Here is a 20,552-nt window from a genome sequence, read left to right on the forward strand (position 1 = left end):
CCGGTTGCAATAATGGCGGGCCTCGGCCATCTCTTTCCCGCAGGCCCATCCTCCAGTCTGCCTCTCCGGAGGTTGTGAAACGGGAAGGGCCGGTAAAGGGACTATTTACAAACCCAAAAGTTTTTGGGTGGCCTGCAAGTTCTTGGCCTTGTCTTTATGAACAGGGCAAAAACAAAGTCCCAACGGGACGTGTAGTAGGGTCCCAACGGGGACTGTGTTCAGCTTGGGAGGCCTGGATCCACTGCCTTTACCTTTCATCTTCTTCTTCGTATTCAATCTCAACGGTAACTCCAGGGCTGTACGGTGGGGGAGGGGTCTGGGAGCGCCTCGGAACTTCTCTGTATAGGGCATACATCAAGGGCGAACCAGCCCCTCTCCCCACAATGACGGGTATAGCTGACCAGCTCTCCGGGGATCAGGTCACGGTCCGGGTGACCCATGGGCAGGTGCGGATAGACGTCCCGACGGGACACAAAGACTTCCGCTTCCAGGCCAGGCTCAAACACAAACCCCCGCCCTCTGTCGGGGTCAAAACGCCTGACTTGGCCTTCGTAACGCGGCCCCAGCACCCGATAGGTGGCTCTTTGGAGGTTCTTTTTCTCCTTGATGGTGCGGGCCAGGATCTCCACCTTCTTCTTTTCCCGGGCTGTGATCTCCAAGCCCAGCTGGCGCTGCTGCCGCTCCCAGTACGGGGCGTCCAGTTGCCCTCCTTGCGCACGGGTTGGGCGCAGCCGGAGTTCCCCCGTGCCGGCCACGACCTGCACCTTCTCTGGGGAACCCCGCTGTGTCACGGCCTGGAGTGCTGCTTTGCAGCAACAACTCTGCGCTGCCTCAGCCGAGGCCTGGGGTCGGGAAGTGGCCAGCTTTACCGGCTGGGCGGGTGTCCGGTTAGCGATCGCCTCCCTCTTGGCCGGGTGGACTGCCGGGGCCGGGGTCTCTCTGGGCGTCACTGCCTCCGGGACTGGCGGGACAACGTCTGGGCCAGGCACCTTCCAAGGTAGCGGGGTCGTGCTGGCCGAGCGTACGGCCGTCCGCGAGCCGCTTCTACAGGTGGGTCCTCACGGGCAGTTGGGACGGGTTCCGCCGCCGATATCGGGGGTGGCAGACTGAGCAGGGAAGCAGCCGCAACTGATACGGGCCGTGGAGGGGGCGACAGGGGAAGCAGGGGCAGACCGGGTCCCTCAGCCGCAGTGGTCGGTCCCTCAAGGACACAGGGGCGTGGGTCGCTCACCCGCTCCTCCAAATCGTCTCCATCTCACGTGCCCGCACAGCCGAAGCTATCTCCCCCATCTCAGCCACCCATTGCTCCATCAGGTACCTCACCTGCGCCTGTAGGCGGCAACACATCAGTGTCGTCCAGGCTTCCACCCATGCCGCTGTTCCGGGCGCGGGCTCTGGGAATTCGGGCTTCTCTGACGGGGCGGACATGTTGCGGCTTGTGCGTCCAGGAACCAGACGGGTAGCAGAGTCCTGGAGTCCCTGCCCTTTATCCCTTCGGTCACATGAGGCAAGATCTTCACCCGCCCCCCTTGGTCTTTTTGGGGCACTTCACTTGATTTCTGCACCGCTCTGCTCTCAGGGGGCGGGGCTTCACTTTCGCGCCCTTTGTGCCTGGAGAAGACGGCTTGGGCGGGAAACTTCGCACCACAGGAAGGTGACAAGATGGCGGTATCTGCAATTTTTCAACGGGGACTCCTCTGACGATAACCTCAAGGCGCACTTCCACAGGTAAGTGGATGGCTTCAATCCTGTTCGTGACGCCAGAAGAGTCGATGTGTACCGCCCCGGGGCTCGGCCGGCTGCCGAGCCGCTCGGATCCGTGCTTACAGGTGGGTGGCTCGAGCTCTTCCACGGACCCGGGGGTCACGTTGCTCTGAAAGGGGGGGTTGGCGCTACATGCAGGGACTTTGGTGGGGAGGACCACGGCCGGAGGCGCGGTGGTTTGCAGGGAATTTAAGTTCGTGATGCCACCCTCGGGTTGTGGTGAATGGATGGACACCACTGCTGCCATTGACTAGGCTCCCGGGGATGGTGTTGCGCAGCTTGGTGTTGACCCCTCCGTGGGTAGGGGGATGATGGTCCCGGGGGAGGTGCTGAGGCGAGGGGAGGGATACGTGCTGGGGTGCTGGTGCGGTGCGGCACAGTGCGCGGCCCGAAGGCACTGGTGTACTCACTATGACAAAACACGCTGGAGTCTCTGGTAAACCAAACAAGATGATGAACGGTGCCCGCAGCCGGCTGCAGCTTCTCTCTGATCAGGTTGGTGGTTTCCGCCTTTTTCCTGCACCTCTTTAATGTACACGTTGTGACTCTTATGCCTAAGCAACGGTAGTCCGCTCCCCGGCTTGCTGTATGTCGGGAGAGCTCTGTTTGCCCGCAGACGCTGGCCCCTTTGGTCTCTATGCCTTGGCGGTGGCTTTACCCTAATGGTTGGGCTGTTGTCTTCAGTCGGGTCTTGTGTGGGAAAGGTCCTAAAGTCCAGTCCTCAATCAGTTGATTCGACTTAGGCTAGTTGTTTCTGAGCCTCGTTACTGGGTCTGAGTACCCCTCCTTGTGCTCCGGTTTCCAATCGGTTCCCCGGTTCGGTACCGGAGAGCCACCGCCCGTCCCCGGTCCCTACGGTTCCACCGGCTGTAATCCCAGCTCCTGCAAGCGGCCACCACAATCTGTCTCTTTGCCAGAGGTGACTGGGCTCCAACCCAGACACCTAGTGTAGACTTTGGCAGGCCTGCGCACAGGTCTGCCCTTGATCTTCTCTCTGTCAAGACTAATCTAGACTGTTTTCCCGCCTCCGGGCCTGTGAACTCCTCGGTGGGCGGAGCCAACCGCCTGGCTCCACCCCCTGGTGTGAACATCAAACCTGGAGGGCGGTGACAAAGGTTTGTAGTTTGGCTGCTGTCACCTTTCTAAGGGGAGGGTGTGTGTGTATGGGACTACCTGGGACGACCTGACTAGTCCAGGGTGTCACACTACCACCCCCATCCAACCTGGGGCCCAGCTCTACCTGTGGAGAGCTATTCCATCCCAACTGCGTCACCATCCGCCCCAGAGGTTCCTATCTCGCAGCGGCGGCACCACACTTGCCACATACGACAGGTGGCGTCACGAATCAACCATCATCCCCTATATCTTTATTAAACGACACCGCCGGAGTCACGGAACCGGGCCTGGCCACCACGGCGCCCCAGCAGCTGAACCACGGCCCGGTAACGAGTGCCCCACGGCCCCGGTGGGCGCGTCATGTGTGTATTTGGTTTTATGTCTATGCCCTCCTCCTCTGATGAAGCTTATGTAGCGACACGTGTTGGGCTGGGTGATTAGGTCTTCCATCTTGCCTTGTGTTCACTGCCATCTATTTGGTAATACTGTTGCTGGGACCATTGTACTTAAACAGGGACTCCTTGTGAGCCCTTGGGGGATTTTGGATCTTTATATGTTGTCCAATTTTCCTGTGTTTATTTGCATTCCCCGGGGTCTCATATTCTGGTTACTGGATTTATTGACATGCTTCTAACTTGCATATTCAGGACCATATCTGGGTTATGCATTTGTATCTCAGGGACTATTTATATTCTTTCCTTCTATTGATTGTGTATTGGTCATTGTTTGCCGTGTACTATGCGTCATTTCGGTGGTTCCTTAGCTGTTTGATGGACCCTTTCTTTTGGTTTTAATGTTACACTTTCAATAAAATGTATTTATTTATTATAATTTATATCCTTTTATAATTATTGGTGGGTTAAGTCTGTTTTGTGCTTACACCTTTGTACCGCCCCAGCAGGGGTCAAATCGCTCGGATCCGAGTGTCGCTACTCATGGCTCGAGGGTCTCCGAACCCGGGGGGTCAGGGTCACCCTAAATTGTAATGGGAGGTTATTTACAGGGGATTAGATAGTTTGTGACGCCACCCGTTGTGTGCAATAATAGGGAGTACCACCACTGCCGCTGGGAGTACCTGGGGTGATGCAGCGGAGGCAGCTAGATGACGTTACCCTCCACGGGTAGGGGAAGGCCCCGGGACTCTGGGTGGAAGGATGTATTGCAGGGGGAGCGCAGAATCGCTGATAGCAGGGGCTGATCAGGTACTCACTCAGAAGAAAAGCAGACGCTGACAACGTAGTAAACCAAGTCTCTGGGTGCCGCTGCCCTCTTGGGGAGCTCGTCCGGGTCCCGTCTCCTGCAGCACTGCCTGATGGTCCGGAGCCTGCCTCAATGCACTGATTTTAGTATTGTCCAAGTGGCCCGTAAGCTTGAAGCTGTCCGGGACCCGCTCCCTACTATAGGTAGTAGAGGAGCTTGCTCTCAGGAGCTCACGCTTGGGATTTCAGTGGGCTGCTTTGGTTGGAAAGCCCTATCCCCCTCGTTGTGCTAGTGCCCCCGATCTCTGCGTTTTGTGGGGACATTCTATAAAGGCCCTGTCCTCCGCAGGTTAATTACCGGGTTGCTTGAAGCCTCTACCACACCTAGGGTCTAGTACCCCGACGTGCTTTCAGTCCCAGACCGGCTATTGGACTGCAGCTGCTGACCGTCCTCCTAGACTAAGCCAGGCACCCAGTCCCAATCTCCCGTGACCGGGTCCAGACCACTGTCTGCAACCCAATCTTCTCCTCCCCGGGAGCCACACGCTCCCCCTAGCTCCTCACTGCTCGACGGCTACCACTCAACTGACTTGTCACCTTCCACCTCCATGCCTGACCCCTAGGTGGGCGGCCCTATTCCAGCTTGGCAGCCCACTGGTGTGCCTGACAGGGTGTGGTGCGAGGTGTGATTGAGATTTTTGGATGCTGATGGAGGCAGTACTGCAAGTTGGGAACCCAGAACCATGGGGATTTGAGTCCTGCACTAAGAGATAAAGAGCGTGCAGTACCCTGTGATGACTTGACATCACATTCCCCCTTGGTTAAACGTAGCTTGTCCCCGAGGTACAGGACATCCAGAGGTTTATGTTTGTTAACTGGAAAAGAGAAAAATAACAAGTTTAATTGACAATTTCACTTCCCTCACAGGGGAAACACATTACTTAAACGTTACATTGTAAAAAACTCGTAGAGTTCATTTTTATTAAAAGAACCGTGGGAACGCTACCGGTTGTAGCAGTAGTTGGTGGTTCAGCCTACTCCACTGCAGCCCCTTCCTGCCACAATCCATTCCCATTGTCCCTCTCCTTTCAACCCGCCACCCAAACCCATGACAGGGTTGAGGTCCTAGAGGCTTAAAAGACGACTCTGGTAGGCGCACTGGGCGCAACTATATACACTTTTTTCCACTACTTTATTGATTTTTTTCTGTGTGCAGATCTGAGCGCATAGCCTGATGCATTTGCATCGGAGGTTCGGACCTCGGCACTTGGATTATCTGCGCATATGCCCTCTCCATGACGGCGATATGCGTGGCTACTCTGCCGTCCGTGGTGCCGAATTTCCCTAATATGTTTAATGCGGACGACGCATGCGCCACTCCCTGACCTGCACACAGCATGCATACAATTAACAATCTTTAGCGCTACCATCTGATAGGATCACTGACCTTTATAAACCAGCTCCTGCCTCTCCAATCTGCGCTCCCTGCAGAAGACATTGTATGAAACGTACGTTGGAGTAGGAGGATTGTACAGACCTCTCTGTAAGTGACATGTTCACTCAGCCTTTATTTCTATGCTTTCCCTTTTTCAAATTATATTACTGTGAACAGTGCTTATATGCCTATCTTAGAAATTGCAATTGATCATTTTAGCACTTTGCACTTTTCCCTTACAAAAGGTTAATTTATTAGTCTTATTCTATTTTGCAATTCATTTACCTATCAGTCATGCCCAGATCTATTTAAACAGCACTTTGCACTTTTTTATATATATACTCTAGGGCAGTCATGGCGAACCTTTTGAAGGCCTTGTGCCCAAACTGTAGCCCTAAACCCATATTTTTTTCCGAAGTGCCAACTAATGCTATTATGTAAATAATTGATTGTAACCTTACCTTTGCAGTCTTCTCTTCAGCAGGGGGCATCACGCTCATGCATGCTTACCACACATTGAAGCTGAGCCCCTGCCCTTTCCAGACACAGCAGTTGGATTGAACTTTCTGGAAAAAAATTGCAGCATATTAGACAGAGATTTTAGCCTGGAATGCAATCAGAGGTCGCCCTGTAATCCACATCTACATTTCAAAGTCTGAACATCCTGAAAACCCATAAAAACGTATGAGTTGCTCCCTCCCCTTCATTGTGTAGTTATGTCCCCCTTCCTGGCCACTTCCTGGTAAACATGTCCCTCATCCTGATAAGTATTTCCTACATTCTGGTATACAGTTAGGTCCAGAAATCTTTGGCCAGTGACACAATTTTGGCGAGTTGGGCTCTGCATGCCACCACATTGGATTTGAAATGAAACCTCTACAACAGAATTCAAGTGCAGATTGTAACGTTTAATTTGAAGGTTTGAACAAAAATATCTGATAGAAATTGTAGGAATTGTCACATTTCTTTACAAACACTCCACATTTTAGGAGGTCAAAAGTAATTGGACAAATAAACCAAACCCAAACAAAATATTTTTATTTTCAATATTTTGTTGCGAATCCTTTGGAGGCAATCATTGCCTTAAGTCTGGAACCCATGGACATCACCAAACGCTGGGTTTACTCCTTCTTAATGCTTTGCCAGGCCTTTACAGCCGCAGCATTCAGGTCTTGCTTGTTTGTGGGTCTTTCTGTCTTAAGTCTGGATTTGAGCAAGTGAAATGCATGCTCAATTGGGTTAAGATCTGGTGATTGACTTGGCCATTGCAGAATGTTCCACTTTTTTGCACTCATGAACTCCTGGGTAGCTTTGGCTGTATGCTTGGGGTCATTGTCCATCTGTACTATGAAGCGCCGTCCGATCAACTTTGCGGCATTTGGCTGAATCTGGGCTGAAAGTATATCCCGGTACACTTCAGAATTCATCCGGCTACTCTTGTCTGCTGTTATGTCATCAATAAACACAAGTGACCCAGTGCCATTGAAAGCCATGCATGCCCATGCCATCACGTTGCCTCCACCATGTTTTACAGAGGATGTGGTGTGCCTTGGATCATGTGCCGTTCCCTTTCTTCTCCAGTCTTTTTTCTTCCCATCATTCTGGTACAGGTTGATCTTGGTCTCATCTGTCCATAGAATACTTTTCCAGAACTGAGCTGGCTTCGTGAGGTGTTTTTCAGCAAATTTAACTCTGGTCTGTCTATGTTTGGAATTGATCAATGGTTTGCATCTAGATGTGAACCCTTTGTATTTACTTTCATGGAGTCTTCTCTTTACTGTTGACTTAGAGACAGATACACCTACTTCACTGAGAGTGTTCTGGACTTCAGTTGATGTTGTGAACGGGTTCTTCTTCACCAAAGAAAGTATGCGGCGATCATCCTCCACTGTTGTCATCCGTGGACGCCCAGGTCTTTTTGAGTTCCCAAGCTCACCAGTCAATTCCTTTTTTCTCAGAATGTACCCGACTGTTGATTTTGCTACTCCAAGCATGTCTGCTATCTCTCTATATCTCTATCTCTATCTCTCTGATGGATTTTTTCAGCCTCAGGATGTTCTGCTTCACCTCAATGGAGAGTTCCTTAGACCGCATGTTGTCTGGTCACAGCAACAGCTTCCAAATGTAAAACCACACACCTGTAATCAACCCCAGACCTTTTAACTACTTCATTGATTACAGGTTAACGAGGGAGACGCCTTCAGAGTTAATTGCAGCCCTTAGAGTCCCTTGTCCAATTACTTTTGGTCCCTTGAAAAAGAGGAGGCTATGCATTACAGAGCTATGATTCCTAAACCCTTTCTCCGATTTGGATGTGAAAACTCTCATATTGCAGCTGGGAGTGTGCACTTTCAGCCCATATTATATATAGAATTGTATTTCTGAACATGTTTTTGTAAACAGCTAAAATAACAAAACTTGTGTCACTGTCCAAATATTTCTGGACCTAACTGTATTTGTCCCCATCCTGGTAAATGTTCCCCATCCTGGTAATTTTCCTCACACTGGCATGTTCATGTACCCCCATCCTTTCATGTTTCCCCCCATCCTGGTAAATGTATACCCCATCCTGGTAAATGTACCCCATTCTGGTAAATGTACCCCATCCAGGCATGTACCTCATTCCTGGTAAATGTACCTCATCCAGGCATGTTCCCTTATCCTGGTAAATGTCCCCTTTCCTGGTAAACATACCCCATCCTGGAAAAATATACCCCATCCTGATAAATGTCACCCTTCCTGCTAAATGTTCCCCATCCTGGTAATTTTCCTCACACTGGCATATTCATGTACCCCCATCCTTTCACGTTTCCCCCCATCCTGGTAAATGTACCCCATCCTGGCATGTTCCCCTTCCTGCTAAATGTACCCCATCCTGGCATGTTCCCCTTCCTGCTAAATGTACCCCATCCTGGCATGTTTCCCCCCATCATTGCAGTCATGTTTCCCCCCATCCTTGCAGTCATGTTTCCCCCCATTCTTGCAGTCATGTTTCCCCCATCCTTGCAGCCATGTTTGCCCCGTGCTCTCCATGTTTGCCCCGTGCTCTGAATGTTTGCCCCCGTGGTCTGAATGTTTGCCTCGTGTTCTGTATGTTTGCCCCCGTGCTTTGTATGCCCGTGCTCTGTATGCCCCCGTGCTCTGTGTTTGCCCCGTGCTCTTTGCCCCCGTGCTCTGTATGTTTGCCCCCGTGCTCTGTATGTTTGCCCCCGTGCTCTGGGTTTGCCCCCGTGCTCTGGGTTTGCCCCCGTGCTCTGGGTTTGCCCCCGTCCTGGCACAGCCGCACACAGCTTGAAAATAAAAAAAAAACAACTCACCTTGCAGCCCCTGCTCCTCCGCTGCGCGCCGCCCTCAGTCAGTTCAGAAAGATCCCGCGCGCCCACAGGACGTCGGCGCCACTTACTGACGCCGCTCCGTCTCCTAGGCAACAGGCCTGAGGCTCAGGAGAGGAGGCGTGTCAGAGGCAGGAGAAATGTCTCCTCCGCACCAACACCAGTTTGTACTGTCGGCGCGACCACACCGACAGTACAAAGTGGCTCAGTGTGGCGACAGCGCGCGTGCCAGCACAAAGGGCTCTGCGTGCCCAGTGTGGCACGCGTGCCATAGGTTCGCCATCACTGCTCTAGGGCCTGTCTTACACCTGTTTTCTTGCTATTTTGGCACTTTGCACCTTTTTTTATTAATTATTCTTTTGGGTCAGTGCAATAATTATAGCTAGCGTTTTTCTGCATATATTACTGACTGCAGAGGGGAATAGTATTATTATTTTTTCACAAATAAATAATTGGTTCAACATAAATTAATGTAAGAATTATTGGCTGTTATTTTTAAGGTTACTATATTAATATACTAATTTATTATCCTGATATTATTAAATTTTGCCATTGGACATTTTTGTTGAAATATTGTCAGTATTATCCATTTTATCAATTTTTTGAATGGTTATATATGGTACATTATGAATTGTATATTATTATTGTAGCCCCTTTTTTGGTCTGTTCAGTCCTTATACCTGTTGTGCCACAATTTTATGCTTTAATCTTTTAATAATTATCTAATATGCTTTAATTATAATTTCTATACTTTGGCCATATACTTTGTTTTTCTGTTGTTGTTAAGTATATACAAGAGCAGAAGTTCGTGCAGCCGTGGTCCATGTTTAACTTTTAGATAATTGCCAGAAAATCAGGCGACTTTCCCAGGTAATCAACATTTTTAGCATTTTCCAAATTTTACTTATTTTTTTCTGAAAAATAACAAACTTAGAAAAATAACAAAAGAAAACACAACATTAAAATCAGATAGCCGGGTTCCACGACCACGACTCCTTGTGGCCACGTACCACAGAGGCTGGCAAGCTCTCTTCGTCGATCAGCACATGCTTATTCACCTCTAGGGCATATCAGCCCCGCTCTCCACAAAGCCGGGTATAGGACACCATGTCTCCCGCCCTCCAGATTCCGGTCAGGGTTTCCCTTGGGTAGGTGCTCTGCCACGTCCCGTCGGGACACGAACACCCCAGCCATGAGAACCGCCTGCACTAAGAGATAAAGAGTGTGCAGTACCCTGTGACGACCTGACTAGTCCAGGGTTCGTCACACTTTTTCTCTCTTTATTGACTTCTGCTTTGTAGGTGTCGCGGGCGGGGAGGAGGGTGTCAGCACTCTACGCTCACCCCTTCTGCTCGGGTCCGGCGGCTGCTGCTCAGTGGTGGCTCGAGCTGTGGGCCGGATCCCGGGGGTTCTCGAGTGGCACTCCTCGCCCGTGAGTGAAAGGGGGGGTTTGTTGGGTGTGGGAATAGTTTATTGTCCGTGACGCCACCCACGGTTGTGGTGATTTCACCACCACTGCTCAGTATGGGGATCCCGGGGATGGTGATGCGGAGCAGCCAGGTGTTGTGTTGCCCCTCCGTGGGTAGGGGTTGGTGATCCCGGGGCCCAGTGATGGTGAGGGAGGTGCAGGGCCTGGTGGGCGCAGGGACGTGGGGGCAGCACTGTGCCTTGCGGCACTGTGGTACTCACTCAGCCTGAGACGTTGACACAGTTTTACGGTAAACCACACGGCTGAAAAGACGGTTCCCACGGATGGCTGCACTTGCTCTCCCAGTAGGTGACGGTGATGTCCCTTTTCCTTGCACCTTTGTTTCTGTGTTGGTTGCGATGGGTTCCCACCGGTAACCCGCTCCCCGGCTTCAAGCTGGACTGGAGGAGCTCTACTCTTTGCCCGCAGGCGCTGGCCCTGAGAGACTGGTGCCTTGGCGGTGGCGGTGTCTCTCCTACTCTGGTTGGGCTGTTGCCTTCAATCGGGACTTGGTTGTTGGGGGATCTACGTCCCCTTCACTGACGGATTTGGCAAATTATGGCGACTCCTAGCCTTGCCAGGGTCCGAGAGGCCCCTGCCCTGGTGCTGACTGTCCTTCGGTACACTGCTCCAGACCGCCGGGCCACTACCCGTCCGCGGTCCTTCCAGGAACTTCCAAACGGTCCCCCTCCAGACAGTCACCGCCGTTGCTGACCTTGCTGACCTGCCCTGCACACAGCTGGACTACTTCAGGCTTTCTTTCTGTCACCACTCTTGCTTTCCTCCTTTACCACTTTACTTCCTTTACTTCACTTGTTTACTCCTCCACTTAGCTCCTCACTCAAGCTCCCCCTGAGCTAATCTGCCTGGTTTCTCCCGCCTCCAGAGCTGTGAACTCCTCGGTGGGCGGAGCCAACCGCCTGGCCCACCCCCTGGTGTGAATCATCAGCCTCTGGAGGAAGGCAACAAGGATTTTTGGTTAGCTTTGGTGTTCCTAACTGGGATGTAGGGTGTGGTGGTGTGATGACCTGTGTCCCCTGGCTTGCCCAGGGCGACACATAGGCATCATGCACCCTCACTTTACTTATTTTTGTTGATTTACCTATTATTAATGTATTTGCTGTGCATTCCTACTATGTTTATTCGTTATGTCTGTGCCGCCACCTGCGTCTCATGTCTGGGCCGTCACCTGCGTCTCATGTCTGGGCCGCCGCCTGCGTCTCATGTCTGGGCCGCCGCCTGCGTCTCATGTCTGGGCCGCCGCCTGCGTCTCATGTCTGGGCCGCCGCCTGCGTCTCATGTCTGGGCCGCCGCCTGCGTCTCATGTCTGGGCCGCCACCTGCGTCTCATGTCTGGGCCGCCGCCTGCGTCTCATGTCTGGGCCGCCGCTTGCGTCTCATGTCTGGGCCGCCGCCTGCGTCTCATGTCTGGGCCGCCGCCTGCGTCTCATGTCTGGGCCGCCGCCTGCGTCTCATGTCTGGGCCGCAGCCTGCGTCTCATGTATGGGCCGCCGCCTGCGTCTCATGTCTGGGCCGCCGCCTGCGTCTCATGTCTGGGCCGCCGCCTGCGTCTCATGTCTGGGCCGCCGCCTGCGTCTCATGTCTGGGCCGCTGCCTGCGTCTCATGTCTGGGCCGCCGCCTGCGTCGTGTGTGGATCAGACAGAAGATGGGAGAGTGAAGTCATGGGTCGGCTGCCAGTTCTATTCAAGCCCCATCAGACTAATCTGGAAGTTACTAATTCTTTGGCCTTAATCAGAATGATTGTTACTGGCCGCTCATCACTAAACCTCAATAATGTGAGCAGCCATCTGAGCAGGTGAGGAGCCTCCACACACTTCTTATCTAGTGGTCACCAGCCATGTTGGGCATCTTTGAGTTTTACCAGACAAATAGTCAATAGAATAGAATGATTTTCTGCCCTTTGGTTGATGCTTGTGTGGTGCCCCTGAGGCTCTGGTCGCCACAGGGTATTGCACCTCAATTAAGATGCGGTATCCATCTCAGGTAAGGGGGGGGTTAATCACCAGTGTTCCACATTCACACACTACCTACAGTTCTCATAGGGTGGGTTGGCTCAGGGTAGGCAGGGGGGTGGCCATCATGATACATGGGACTTCCCCGGTCACTGAAGCCAGCCACCTGGGGGGTGGTGTCCACTTGGGGTAGATATAGGCGCAACACACGCTCATCAGAGAGATCCGTCGGGACTATAGTTCTGACAAGCAGGAGCCCGGCTGGGGTACCTCCTTCAGTACAGGAGGGATTCGGTCTTGGCACTTCCATCACCCGGAACACCATGGAGGAGGGACGCCTGAGGTAGTCACGATGCAGCCGCTACAGAGGGCTACCCCAGAGGATTGCTATGGAGCTGTTCCTGACGGGCAAACTACTTCGGGCACTGTGGACATATTAATACCGATCCGCCGTTGCTGTGGAAAGGCTGGGCATTTCGCTTGAGGATGTCCAGTGATCGTGCCAAACCAGGAGGTCGGGACCATCCCTCTGGAAACACCAGCAGCCAAGCAAGAATGTTAATGTTTTTCATATGCAGAATGTTTTCTAATTTCTGATATTTGCTTGCTTACAAGTGTTTTGATGATCTCTGACCAGTATTGTTGAAACGTTTGAAAGTATTGCTGCCTCCCAAAAAAAGGGAAATATGTTTTCTTGTTAACTTGTTACATGCATATAAAAATTACGGTGTTAACTGTGTTTTGTTGCAGCCCGGGAGTGCTGCCATTTTCCATGGGGGAATGTGGTGCCCCTGAGGCTCTGATCGCCACAGGGTACTGCACCTCAATTAAGGTGCGTTATCCATCTCAGGTAAGGAGGGGGTTAATCAACGGTGTTCCACATTCACACACTACATACAGCACAGGAGCCTTCCCACAGGGTGGGATGGCTCAGGGTAGGCAGGGGAGTGGCCATCATGCTACATGGGACTTCACTGGTCACTGAAGCCAGCCACCTGGGGATCAGGATCCACTTGGGGTAGATATAGGCGCAAGACACTTTCATCAGAGAAATCCGTTGGGACCATAGTTCTGACCAGACACTGCAGAAATTCTTGGAACTTTTAATAGGCCCGGGTCCTGGATCGGGAGCTTGGCTGGGGTTCCTAACAGCAGAGGGAACATATTAGACCAGGGACATTCTCCTTCTCTCTTCCTTCAAACACCGGTGGTGACCCCTTTTCTTGACTGGGATTGGCCGGAGCCCACGACGGCAGAGACCAGCACCTGAGTGAAGCTTTGAACCAGTGAGTAAAAGAACCTGGACCCACAGTTGCCGACTCAGACCCTGATTAGCGACGCCGTCGCCCCGCGCTCCGGACCTCCCAAGGGACCGACATCCCACCGTCATACTCCCAGGGCCCGCTCCGCCTGTGGGGAGCGACACCATCCCGGCTGGGGTTAACTACCTGCCCCGTGGGGCGCTGCACTTGGAGCACTGCTCCTCGGTATACGGTGTATACAGAGGGAGAGGAGATAAGAGCAGCAATATATGATCATCACCTATAGGGGGAGACTTCTACACGTTATGTCTGAGCTCCTGACTATAAAGAATGAAGACACGAGGGATGAATTAGATGCTTTATTCTCACAGGTCGTAGAGTGAAAACTCCCCATGAAACAGACCTGGAAATGGTGCAGAGTGAGCAACAATGTTAGACCTTTCAGCAGCTACCAGCAGACTTCATTCTTATCAGTGACAGGGTCTCCATAAACCTCGACCTCGCACAGTGTCAGATACTTGGAGCGTCCAGGGATCACCACGCTGACATACTGACCCTCCATCCCCTGACAACAGAAGGACAAGGTGGCAGAGGAGACATCTGTGACGTTACCGCACCTGGAGGAGAAAAGCAAATGTGACAATCAACCAATCATTCCTTCATATATACCGCGTTCAAGTCAGCACGACTGTCACACCCCATGTAGGGTCAGGAGGCGCCGAGCACGGCCGTAACACCGCATGTAGGTCAGGAGGCGCCGAACATGGTCGTCACAATGCGTGCAGATCAGGAGGCGCCGAGCACGGTCATCATACCAGGTGCAGGTCAGGAGGCGCTGAGCACGGCCGTCACACCGCGTGCAGGTCAGGAGGCGCCGAACACGTCCATCACACCGCATGCAGGTCAGAAGGCACCAAGCACGGGCATCACACCGCGTACAGGTCAAGAGGTATAGAGCACGGCTATCACACCGCGTGCAGGTCAGGAGACGCCAAGCACGACTATCACACCGCGTACAGGTCAGGAGGCACCGAGCACGACTGTCACACCCTATGTAGGGTCAGGAGGCGCCGAGCACGGCCGTAACACCGCATGTAGGTCAGGAGGCGCCGAACATGGTCGTCACAATGCGTGCAGATCAGGAGGCGCCGAGCACGGTCATCATACCAGGTGCAGGTCAGGAGGCGCTGAGCACGGACATCACACCGCGTGCACGTCATTAGGCGCTGAGTACAGTCATAACACCGCGTACAGGTCAAGAGGTATAGAGCACGGCTATCACACCGCGTGCAGGTCAGGAGGCACCGAACACGTCCGTCACACCGCATGCAGGTCAGAAGGCGCCGAGCACGGGCATCACACCGCGTACAGGTCAAGAGGTATAGAGCACGGCTATCACACCGCGTGCAGGTCAGGAGACGCCAAGCACGACCGTCACACCGCGTGCAGGTCAGGAGGCATTGAGCACAACCGTCACTGCGCCCGAGCAGGGAGAGCTCAGAGTTCGGATGACTAGGAAAAAGTAAAAGAGTCATGGAAGAGGTGGAACAACAAACAAAACAAAAACAGACAATACATGACAAAGAGAGAGGGCAGAGAACGTTGTTTTGTTTTTCATGAACCAAGAGTTTTGGATCTTATGAGAATTTATGTAGCGCCCCTGAAGCCATCAGGGAATTACAAGGTACTGCATCCCCACCAGGATGCAGGGCCTACCCCCAAGGACCCAGAACACCAGTACCGGTAACAACAAAAACATTCCAGCTAATCCCTGTTTTTCCCCCAAATTCCCCATAGACTGGTGCCAGACTAATGTTGGGCCTATTGTATACCACTTAGAGGTGGAGCCAATCCAGTCTACTAGATGACCAGGTGGGAAGGGCAGACAGTGGACAGTCAGAAAACAGAGAGGGGGTGAGTCGGTGACGGAGGGAGCGAGTGGAAGCACTAACAGGAGTGTGACGGTGACCTGAGGGCCTAGGCGTTTGGTTGCCGGTGGAGGACGGTGGAGTACTCCCGGAATCACAGCACCAACGGGGTACAGAATCTTAGGTCAGGCAAACGCTCCAAGCAGACCGGATAAAATCTGCACAGTGAGGGGACCATCAAGGACCTCACTGACCTTGAAGTTCGGGACTCAGTACCAATGAGAGAACCGGGGAACAGGACCAGAGACTCCGACCCCACAGGGTTCACGCTACCGTCATACGGACTACCATTGAAAGACTACCAGGAGGGGACCCCCAGCTGCTCCAAGCCACGGAGACCTACCAACCAAAGACAGGTGCAGGGGAAAGAAGCCACCAGGTCACTAAACCGGTACTGAAACTAAGGTGACCAGCGGTCAAGACCAGCCTTCCTCGGGTGACCAGTTTACATCTGACTGAGTAAAGGAAGCAGTTACACTGCAACCCTTTGTGTGGCCACCCATCTACATCACCTATACTCTGGGGCCCGGCCCTGCTTGCGGAGGGCCTAACATCCAGGCTGCCACTAACACCAGCCCCAATAGTGAGAACTGTGCAGCGGCGTCTCCATCCCTATAGCCGCAACACAGCAAGTGGCGTCACCTGTGAACTTTCATTTAAATTTACCTGTAAATATACCCGTTTTTAAAAATCATCCCCAGGACACAGAACCGGGCAACGGCCACCCAGTGACATTCCCCAGTTATACACCGCCCGGGACCGAGTACCCCATAGCCCTGTGCGACACACTTACACTGGGTTGTTGTTGTCGGGGGAGTTTCCGACCCGGACCTCGGCCCCCATCAGTCTCTCCTTACAGCAGTCCTGCCGGTTTGTTAGGACGACATTCGATATCTCGTAGCTCTGGGTCAGGTTTAGTCTCCACCATGGATTCGTCTCCAGGTTGGTGTGAGTGCAGGACTCACGGTTGAAGTCGGTGTCTTTCCTCCCATCGATGGCGTTCTTGGCCGCTCCGCTCTTGGTAGAGTACGGATAATTTGACATCTGGGAAGCCTCACCGTTCATCGCGAGATTTGTGGCTGAGAAATTATAGGATTTCAGTCATATAGAACTAAAGGACGAGTTTTTTTGCCAACACCTGGGCTGTCTGATCTTGGCGCTACCCCCTACTTCCATCAAGGGTGGACTGGGCCAGAGGAGTTCATGCCCTCCAGACTAGGAAGTGTTAGGGTACAAGATGTCTGCTCCCACTGCCTGCGCTATAATTCCGCCGTGTACAGAGATTATCGTCCTGGGAAAGAAGACTCACCTCCGGGAGCAGAAGAACATCCGAGAGCCAGAGACACGGACACCAGGAGAAGCAGAGACGCCAGAAGAGTCATCCTGGGGAGGAAGAGGAGCAGAGACATGGAGTAAAGACACCAAGTGTCCGGAGAAGAGAAACGCCCAGATGAGATGTACGACCACCATCACCTCTCCTACAAGCCACAATTGCCCCCAGTAATAGCTGATAACAGGGAGTAAAAGGCAACTGCAATCTCTCACCAGTAATATCAGATAGTTACGGCACTTCCAAATTGAATAAAGATAAAACCACAAAAGAGCATCAGGCATGCCGATGTGGAGCACAATGCGCCATTATTCATAGATAAAACCATGGATTCATATGAAGGCGCTCGCTTACAAAACAGGAGCAGTCAGTAACCATTGCTTTATCTCATAAATCATGAAGATCGATGAAGATAAACAGCTTCGAGAAATCTGCTTCTTTCTCTTCCAGAATTGATCAGTCAAAATCCTGAATTCAGAAGTAAAATCTGTATTCAGTGAAGACCTTCCCATTACTGAGATAGGAGATGGCATAGAATCTCATCAGCACCAACTGCCAAGGGGAGGAGCTAGAGGGAGGGGCTAAAGCAATAGCACCACCATCTCCTCATGGAATGAAAGTTGAAAGAGGCCTCCAGGTCCACCCCGGCCAGTGCAGGTTTTTCTAAATCATCCCAGCTATACATTTCTACAGCTTCATCCTGAAGATTTACCTTGATGGCGAGCTCACTGCCTCCGCTGGCCGCCTGCTCCACTCTATGACTGCCCTCACTGCCTCCGCTGGCTCCACTCTATGACTGCCCTCACTGTCTGTGATCTACTAATCTGATACAGTCCTTTTCTCCGGTGCTCTCTCTTAGTTTTATGCCCCAGTCCTTTTCTCCGGTGCTCTTAGTTTTATGCTCCAGTCCTTTTCCCCGCTGCTATCTCTTAGTTTTATATTCCAGTCCTTTTCCCCGCTGCTATCTCTTAGTTTTATGCTCCAGTTCTTTTCCCCGGTGCTATCTCTTAGTTTTATATTCCAGTCCTTTTCCCCGGTGCTTTCTCTTAGTTTTATGCTCCAGTCCTTTTCTCCGGTGCTATCTCTTAGTTTTATGCCCTAGTCCTTTTCCCCGGTGCTATCTCTTAGTTTTATGCGCCAGTCCTTTTCCCCGGTGCTATCTCTTAGTTTTATGCTCCGGTCCTTTTCCCCGGTGCTATCTCTTAGTTTTATGCTCCGGTCCTTTTCTCCGGTGCTATCTCTTAGTTTTATGCTCCGGTCCTTTTCTCCGGTGCTATCTCTTAGTTTTATGCCCCAGTCCTTTTCAAGAGGAGCATAGAATCCATAGAGAGGAGCATAGACCCCATAGGGAGGGGCATAGACCTCATAGGGAGGGGCATAGACCTCATAGGGAGGGGAATAGACCCCATAGGAAGAGCCATAGAACCCATAGGAAGAGCATAGAATCCATAGAGAGGAGCATAGAATCCATAGAGAGGAGCATAGACCCCATAGGGAGGGGCATAGACCTCATAGGGAGGGGCATAGACCTCATAGGGAGGGGCATAGACCCCATAGGAAGAGCATAGAACCCATAGGAAGAGCATAGAATCCATAGAGAGGAGCAGAGACCCCATTGGGAGGAGCATAGACCCCCCATAGGAAGGAGCACAAACCCCCCCATAGGAAGGGGCAGTGACCCCATAGGAAGGGGCACAGATGCCTAAAGCAAGGGGCACAGATGCCTAAAGGAAGGGGCTCAGACCCCATAGGGAGGGGCACAGACCTCATAGGAAGGGGCACAGACCCCATATGAAGGGGCACAGACCTCATAGGAAGGGGCACAGACCCCATAGAAAGAGGCACAGATGCCTAAAGCAAGGGGCACAGATGCCTAAAGGAAGGGGCTCAGACCCCATAGCAAGGAGCACAGACCTCATAGGAAGGGGCACAGACCCCATAGGAAGGGGCACAGACCCCATAGGAAGGGGCACAGACCTCATAGGAAGGGGCACAGACCCCATAGGAAGGGGCACAGATGCCTAAAGCAAGGGGCACAGATGCCTAAAGGAAGGGGCTCAGACCCCATAGCAAGGAGCACAGACCTCATAGGAAGGGGCACAGACCCCATAGGAAGGGGCAATGACCTCATAGGAAGGGGCACAGATGCCTAAAGCAAGGGGCACAGATGCCTAAAGGAAGGGGCTCAGACCACATAGGGAGGGGCACAGACCTCATAGGAAGGGGCACAGACCTCATAGGAAGGGGCACAGACCCCATAGGAAGGGGCACAGACCCCATAGGAAGGGGCACAGACCTCATAGGAAGGGGCACAGACCCCATAGGAAGGGGCACAGACCCCATAGGAAGGGGCACAGACGTCATAGGAAGGGGCACAGACCCCATAGGAAGGGGCACAGATGCCTAAAGCAAGGGGCACAGACCTCATAGGGAGGGGCACAGACCTCATAGGGAGGGGCACAGACCCCATAGGAAGGTGCGCAGATGCCTAAAGGAAGGGGCCCAGACCCCATAGGGAGGGGCATGGTCAGTCTAACTTGTTTCAATGGCCGCTGTGGTCTTCATCATAGATATGGCACAATATATATACACAAAACATGAGAACATCACATGAGCACTATATCACTATGTTAATTGTCTTCTCAGCAGATGCTGCACATTTCATTCATTGTGTGGATTACAGATCAGGTGTCAGATATCAGTGGCACCAGCAGAAGAATTACAGAGCAAAATAGCAGAATATCTGGATAAAATCAGGGCAAAAATACACGTTATTCAGGAGTTATGCGGCTCTTTAGAGAAACATTATGGCCATGTAGGAGGGGGATCGGTGCCCTGCAGCCCCCCGGAGACGTCATAGTTATGGTGTATATTTATTTATGGAAAATGTTGTTTCTATCTGTGTGCTCTCGGGTGCACTGTTTTCACTCACCACTAGGTGTCACTGCTGCCTGGTCCCTTAGCTTGGGGTTGGGAATGGGATGGAGAACAGGGCTGAAGGAGTTAGAGGTTAAATCTGCCCAGCAACAGTGAGTGGACAGTTGGGATTGGTCAGATAGTGACGAGAACCTGCACCTAAGGGAGATCCAGTGAGAGAAGCCCAGAGGAATCCAGCCGGACCCTTAGGGTCACCTCAGGAGGTCTGGAGCAAGGGGAAAAGAAGCAGTTCAGTACCCAGGTGTAGGACTAGGCCCGGACCGACCAGAAGTTGTGGCCTTGATTCTAGTGGAATTTTCAGGAAGCCATTGACTCCGCTAGACCCGGTCTAGGTGTGAGGTAACATAGATCTTGGCGAGCGTCACAGAGACAGCGGTGAAGGGGCTCCGCCTACCCCATGCCAACCACCGCACAGCACCGAATAGAGACGCTGCCTGGAGCTGGGGCTGACCTCTGCTCACGACTGTGGCCCCCGACACCCCCATTACAGCCACATAGAGTCCACAAATGTGGCCCCCGACAACCCATTACAGCCACATAGAGTCCACGACTGTGGCCCCCGACACCCCCATTACAGCCACATAGAGTCCACGACTGTGGCCCCCGACACCCCCATTACAGCCACATAGAGTCCACGACTGTGGCCCCCGACAACCCATTACAGCCACATAGAGTCCACGACTGTGGCCCCCGACACCCCCATTACAGCCACATAGAGTCCACGACTGTGGCCCCCGACAACCCATTACAGCCACATAGAGTCCACGACTGTGGCCCCCGACACCCCCATTACAGCCACATAGAGTCC

At 52.5% G+C, this 20,552-nt stretch overlaps 2 protein-coding genes across 3 annotated transcripts in view; one reads left to right on the top strand and one right to left on the bottom strand.

The window, feature by feature from the left end:
* LOC142316938 (uncharacterized) overlaps positions 1-20,552 on the top strand; it is a 174,280-nt gene that overhangs the window by 69,262 nt on the left and 84,466 nt on the right. The gene's annotated exons all lie outside the window — the stretch shown is intronic.
* LOC142316939 (fucolectin-like) overlaps positions 13,910-20,552 on the bottom strand; it is an 11,653-nt gene continuing 5,010 nt past the window's right edge. Inside the window, exons 1-4 of one of the 2 annotated variants that reach the window (XM_075352725.1) lie at positions 19,740-19,815; positions 16,787-16,860; positions 16,271-16,556; positions 13,910-14,166 (exon numbers count right to left, since the gene is read on the bottom strand). In XM_075352725.1, coding sequence (XP_075208840.1) covers positions 13,998-14,166; positions 16,271-16,556; positions 16,787-16,859 — 528 coding nt within the window. In that variant the 5' untranslated portion in view covers position 16,860; positions 19,740-19,815 and the 3' untranslated portion in view covers positions 13,910-13,997. Of the gene's footprint in view, positions 14,167-16,270; positions 16,557-16,786; positions 16,861-19,739; positions 19,816-20,552 lie in introns of those variants that run through there. The other variant, XM_075352724.1, reaches the window with a different exon arrangement.

Source organism: Anomaloglossus baeobatrachus, chromosome 6 (assembly GCF_048569485.1).
Source record: "Anomaloglossus baeobatrachus isolate aAnoBae1 chromosome 6, aAnoBae1.hap1, whole genome shotgun sequence".
In the NCBI taxonomy this organism is placed as follows: Eukaryota; Metazoa; Chordata; class Amphibia; order Anura; family Aromobatidae; genus Anomaloglossus; species Anomaloglossus baeobatrachus.